The sequence below is a fragment of the Danio rerio genome, chromosome 22 (genome assembly GCF_049306965.1).
Source record: "Danio rerio strain Tuebingen ecotype United States chromosome 22, GRCz12tu, whole genome shotgun sequence".
Classification (NCBI taxonomy): Eukaryota; Metazoa; Chordata; class Actinopteri; order Cypriniformes; family Danionidae; genus Danio; species Danio rerio.
This window is the reverse complement of record NC_133197.1, coordinates 10,532,918-10,539,731: the sequence shown is the minus strand read 5'-3', so window position 1 is coordinate 10,539,731 and position 6,814 is coordinate 10,532,918. Positions and strand designations below refer to the sequence as shown.

Sequence of the window (6,814 nt, the reverse complement as noted above, 5' to 3'; positions counted from 1 at the left end):
GGATGTCTTGTTTGGTTGTTATATGGTTTCTATAGTGTTTGGACTGGTTGTTTTGTCTGTTTACTTGGGTGTTTTAGCTGGTTGTTATGTGATTGCTACGGTGTTCCACATAGTTGCTAGGTTATTTTAGATGGCTGCAATGTCGTTTCTGGTGTTCTGACTGGTTGCTGAGTGGTTACTAGTGCCCGTTCTGGTTTCTTTGGTGTTCTGGCTTCGGATGGTTATTATGTGTTGCTGGTGTTCTGTCTAGTTGGTGAGTGGTTACTAGGGCCTCTGGTTGTTTTCTGGTCTCTTTGGTATTCTAGTTGGCTGATGATTTCTTACTAGTGTGTGCCGTTTAATTGTTATATGGTTTCTATGGTGTTTCGCCTGGTTGATGAGTGGTTACTAGGGTGTCCTGGTTGGTTGTTGTCTTTGTTACCTCTCACCAGTTGTTGAGTGGTTGCAAGGGTGTCATGTTTGGTTGTTATATGGTTTCTAGGGTGTCCTGGCTGGGTGTTATCTGGTTACCAGGATGTTCTACTTGGTTGTTTTGTGTTTACTACAGTGTCAGAAGTAAAGGTACAGGAGCTGTTACTGGGGCGGTACCTTTTTAAAAGATACATATTTGTACCCATAGAGTCCACAGTGACATTTCAAAGGTGCATATTAGTGCCCAAACGTACCCAGAAAGTACTTTTGAGGTACCATTATGGGCCCTTCTGGTTGTTAATTGGGTACTGGAGTGTTTTAGCAGGTTGTTGTGAGGTTGATTAGATGCTCCAGTTGGTTTGGCTGCTGGGTTGTTTTGGGATTCGTTTCCGAAAACCATCATTAAAACCATCATTATACGTTTTAATATAGTTTTAGATTTAAAGAGAATCACAGGTCAACAGGGAGACTGCAAAATACCAGCTTGTGAATATTGAATACTGAATACTAGCTGAATATCTACTATTAAATATCTACTCTTCAAAAATATGCAGGCAGATGTAAAATACAGCAAAACACTTTAAACTTGTTGAAACACGTTGATCTGATTGCGGTTGAGTTTGCAACTGGATATTGTTTGGAGACAGGAGGAGCCAACAGCTCCACCAGAGCGCGCCTGATGCTCATATGCAGTTTTATTTTACATTCTATGGTAGAAACACCATTGAGGCTCGTTAGATCCTCCTGTATGGGCGCGCGTCTGTTACAAAACACTCACAGGACATTCATTTGGACAACTATGCAGCTATATTAAATAGTTCACACAAAATACACAAAGAGAGACTTTCACTTCACGCATAGTTTGTGAATGAACAGACTTGCGTGTACTAGTTGCAGCTGCGATCATGAGGCTGTTTTTGCGCCGAGTTTGAAGTAATCAATCAGAGCACAGGAGAAAGTGCATTACTTCGATGATTTTAATATAGCATATTATTAATGAAATCCAAAAATTATAGTATAATATCTCGTGGCCCACCTCCAGGATCGCTGACTCCCACCGGTTAAGAATCAATGTTCTAGATAATCAAATGTTGTTTTCCAGCGTGGACTGTTATCTAGTTTTTAGGATCTTCTGGGTGGTTGTTGAATGGTTACTAGGGTGTTCTAACTGTTTTTTTTTTGTGTGGTTGCTAGGGTGTTCTGAATAGTTGCTATGTTGTTGCTTGGTTGTCTTAGTGGTTTATGTGGTTACTAGGATTTTCGGGCTGTTGTTGATTGGCTACTATTATTATTTAAATTGATATAAAATTATATTTGTTTGTAAATGCTGTTTCCTAATTTGTATGTGCAATAGCATTTAAAAAACTGTTTTCTGAAATATATGTTATTCAGCTTATTGGCACAATGACTAAATTATCTATTGAGATCCTATTTGTATTATAATTTCTAAAATATATATTTAAAAAACATTGATATAATTAGGGATGCAACGAATAGCCGATTTCTCTATTAACCGCAATTTAATTTGTCAAGGTCAATTAATCGTAAAGCCTTCTTAATACTGCGGCATAGAAGAAAACTGCTGCAACTAAACAAAGTTATGCCAACTGTGCGCTAGTTTAAGGTTCAGAGTTTGTACACCGAGATTAACACACACACAAGGTTAAACTATGGCTGATGCTATTAATTAAGGGCCGTTCACATTTTCCATTTTTTGCACGTGCACATTCGAGTAGATGTGTATATAAATGCGAGTAGAAATGTATGTATGTGTTGCAGCGCGCACACGTCGCTCCCAATATGCAAGCACGAGCAGTGCGCCTCCATTGGAAGCGACATGTGCGCGCTGCAACAAACTTGCGCTTTTTATACACATTTTTACTCGCATCCAAAAAGGAAAAAATACAAAATAATAATAGCAAACATTTTTGTGATATGGTTGATCTAAAGTGCCTTTCAGACAGACATTCAGCAGTCTTTGACTACATTTGTTCTCAAATACTTACATATATATGAGAAAATACTTGTAATAGATTTACATTAGACAAATTTTGTTAGTTAGTCTGTTTGTTTGTTTGTTTATTATTTGTTTATTTATTCATTTATTATTTATTTGCTTATTTATTTATTTGTTTATTATTTATTTATTTGTTTATTTATTCATTCATTTATTATTTATTTATTTATTTGTTCATTTATTTATTTATTTTTTATTTAGTTTCAGTTTAAAATTATTACTTGTTTAAATGTCAGAAACTTTTTTCACGTATTTTTAAGTCCAAGGAGAAATGGACTATTGTTTGTTCATTATTATTATTTTGTGTTGTACAGTATTATTTGGTTACAGAGCAGCAATAAATATCACTTCAAAATTATAGCTAAAAAATATATCACTTCATCATTAATAAAACGAATGTGCTAAAACCATCTGTTAATGAATAACGTGGCATAAGAACCTACTACTAAAATTACTTGGTGACTCACATGCAATACACAGAATATAGCAATCATTTTATTAACAGACTTGGACATTTCAACACTTACCAATAAGTCCGTTTGGATGAGACCATGACAAGTTCAAAATGCTGGCATTCTGCATTGTCTGGTGAAGGCTTTAGGTGTTGTTTGCGAGTTGCTCATAGCTCGTGTATTTGTCGAGGGCAGTCTGTCCTCGGCTAAACATGCAGGCATTTGCCCCTGATTATGAAATCGTTTAGTGCTAATATGAAAATGCTCATTTTAATCACTTTGGATTTAATCAATGTTTTCGCTTTTTGAAATTCTTCAAAATAACAGCTAAATTCTTATATTAAAACTAACTAAATTTTATTTCAGGCATCTTTAAGTAATTTCAAAGCAAAAAAAGCCTTAATCAGGAAATTAATTTTATCAATTTAAGTTTCAATTTATTGAAATCTACAAGGCCACAAAATGACTTTTACAGTGTAGGTTCGGTTAGTGTTTGTTTTGCATCAGAACAGAAGCATTGGTGATGTGTGTGTGTTGTTCAGCAGGTGGCTCTGTGATGCTGGCCTTCTGGATAGTCAGTCGCATTTCGCTAATTATGTTTGTCAGTTGATCAATTGTGTGTGTGTGTTCGGGTTCTCCTCTAAAACTGCCTTCTGATGTTGCGTTGTTGTAGTTTTATTCCTTCCTCAGAGTGTATGAATAATCACTTGTCATTTTCCTTCAGACTCTCCCCACGTTCACATTCCAGCGAGCGGATCATGTGATGTGATAACAGGATTATCATCAATTGATCCTCGTCAGGCTAATCGCGGGGTTCAAATCCAGTTCCTGTTGTGTTTTCCAGCTGGTTTGACGCTTCAGAGTCTGTGGTTTGATCTCAAAGCTGAGCTGAATGTGTTTTCCTGAGTGTTGATCACGAAGGGTTTTATTTTCATTGCTTTTCTGTGTAGAGAATTAAAGAGGATGGATTAGTTACTTCCACTTCTGCTCTTCTGGATATAAATATTAAGGGCTTATTTGAGCAGATTGCAATTTTATCTACTAACTTTGTTTGATATGTTGTATGTTTCACAGTACACTAATAAATAAATGAGTTATTTGATTATAAATTACATGTTAAATTAAAATAGATTTAGTATTTTTAGATATTATATATTAGGAAATGTAAACAAATTATTATTTAACGCACTCCTCCCGCCAGTGCCGATATACAGCCATATCGCACTGCTACTCGTGTGATATTGCTCTTTTTTATATATATATATATATATATATATATATATATATATATATATATATATATATATATATATAATGATACACCAACCACGATACATATTGCGATACTCTTGTGACATACCGTGGTACTCTCACGCCCCCTGCTGCCCATTGTTGAAGTTGACGTCACTTGTCTCTAACTAATTGAACCAATTTAAACATCTTTATTTTATCACATTTGATTAACTTGTATTAGTAATGATGAGCTTTTGTTCTAAATAGTATATTCTAAAGTTAGTATTTTCCAAGTGCATGTCATGTCATGTGACTTGAGTGACAATCACTCGGTTTCTACTGTATACGCAGGATGGCTGCTTCACATATATTGAGATTGCAGATCCCCCAGACACATTTAAGTCGCCTGTGTGGGAACATTTTAGTTTTCCAGTGGAGTACAGGAATGGAATTCGTGTCGTAGACAAAGCGCACCCCTATCTGACGTAACTGTTTCACGAAACTTAGGGGACTTATAAGGATTATTATGGTAATTTCACAATGTGAGGGTGTAAGCAAAAGACTGACAACAGAACTTCCAACAAAAGTGATTTAATGTACAAAAGTGAAACCAGAAAAATGCCTAAATATATACTAAAAAGAGAAATATTTACACTAACAAAAATAATATAATAAAGTAGCAAATTTAAACAGAGTATCAAAAAAAATTTGTTCAACTGGAGTAAGGGGACGATAGTGAAGCCAAACAAAAGAAGAAAATATTACAAAACAATTCTTATTTATGAATAACCCCTCTTACCTCGTTAAAAACTGATGGAAAGAAAAAAATGTCACTTTAAGCGGTATAGAAGTGTCTTGAAAAATATCTAGTCAAATATTATTTACTGTCATCATGGCAAAGATAAAATAAATCCGCTATTAGAAATGCAATAACACTAATAAACTGTAAAAACAGAGGTCGCACCACATCTGTATATATTTTAGCGGCTTTGATGCATGCTCATCGATTGCTTACGCCCCCACGCATCATTTATCTCCTCACATGTAGTAGTGCTGCTATCTCTATAACCCTTGTGCGCACGTGCATCTTCCTCGTAAACTCATAAACAAACACTTGCGATCGGTTCATGAGATTGGCAATTACCAATCGAGTCATTACATGTGATTATCGGCCGGTACTGATCTCCGATCAAATGGAGCATCCCTAATTTATATATTTATTGTATACAATTATTTTTATTTAAACATTACTTTTTAATGTTGTTGTTGTTCTTGTTTTTTTTTTTCCTGTTAACTGATTATTTAAACAGATGTTTTGACTTTTTACACTCATTGTGTTTATTAATTTACCAAAAATAATGTTCAATATTGTTAATTAACATGAACACAAATAAGTTTAATGAGTTAGTTCAGCTTAACACAAAAGTTATGTCCCCGTTTACTTCCCCTTCACTGGTTTCAAACCTCGTTGAGTTTCTTTTAGAAAAAAAGGCCCAGCAGCCAGGTTTATTTTGCGAGTCGTGTTGTTTCTGTGGGATGAAGTTCACCAGTGCTCTGTGTTTTCAGCTGTGCTCTGGATCTCCACTGATCGGTTCATCGATCACAGCCTCGGCTTGCTGTGGTTTATATTTAGGTTTGAGTCTAAATGGATGGAATCGGTCAGTTTGTGAGGTGAAAAGTGGGAAACGGCCCGCAGGCACACGGCAGAGATCTTTCTGAATGGATAAAGAGCTGTTTACCCCAGATAAACCTGCGCACACGTTTAGTCTATCAGCTCTTTTAGTAGCAAAAACCAGCATGATGGGGAAAAGCGCTTGTCTACATCCGATTAGACTCGTTCATTTGCAGATTTTGACTCTGATTTCTTGCATATTCTCTAAAACTAAAGCAGTGTTGTGAAAGCGTAGTGGTGTCTCGCAGGGTTGCAACATCCGCCCCAGTTTTTCCAGTCCTCCCTTCACATGTAAATTGAGTTTACGAGCCGCTCTGCGTGCTGATAAATGGCTTGTGATAAGGAAAACTAACCTGTCTCCTGTTTGGACCTTCAGACTGCGCTGTGAACGTCCACAAGAGCTGCAAGAACCTGCTGCCCGAGTGCAAGAGCAAGGTGAGATCCAGCAGAAACTTCACTTTAAGTTTGTCTGATTTGCTTTTAAGAGGTAGTTCACCCCAAAATTTAAATTCATTTACTCACCCTTTATTTGTTTCATAGCATTATAAATTTCTTCTGTTGAATGCTGATGAAAGTTGGAAATCATTGACTTCCATTTGTTTTTCCTATTGTGTAAATCAATGGTTGCAGGTTTTCAGCATTCTTCAAAATGTCTTCTTTAGTGTTCAACAAGACAAGAAACTCTTATATTTTTGGAATCACTTGGGGGAGAGTAAATAATGTGTACATTTGAGTTTGGGTGAACTGTCCCTTTAACACACTGTGTTTGGTCTGATTGAGGAGTGTCAGGGTGTGTTGTCGGGCCTTTATTGTAAATCATAAACCAAATCGGTTACTCTGTGTGAGTGAAATGTGTGGGGTGTTTTTTATTCTACACAGGCGAAAGATTCAGCGCAGAAGACGTCAAACGGCGCAGCTCAGTTGAATAGTCAAGGTAAGCATGTTTAGCTCTAATTATCTTGTTTGTTGTTTTTGATGGTCAGTTATTTAATATAAAAATATGTCTTGATCATGAAAGTTGTGCAGTCT

General features: G+C 36.1%; 1 protein-coding gene across 6 annotated transcripts in view; it reads left to right on the top strand.

The window, feature by feature from the left end:
• arhgef18b (rho/rac guanine nucleotide exchange factor (GEF) 18b) overlaps nt 1-6,814 on the top strand; it is a 105,303-nt gene that overhangs the window by 29,004 nt on the left and 69,485 nt on the right. For all 6 annotated transcript variants that reach the window (XR_012397774.1, XM_073937356.1, XM_073937355.1 and 3 more), the window contains 2 exons: nt 6,162-6,220; nt 6,665-6,719. Coding sequence is in view for 4 of the 6 variants with exons in the window: in XM_073937356.1 (XP_073793457.1) it covers nt 6,162-6,220; nt 6,665-6,719 (114 nt within the window). In the remaining 2 variants the exon portion in view is untranslated. The remainder of the gene's footprint in view (nt 1-6,161; nt 6,221-6,664; nt 6,720-6,814) is intronic.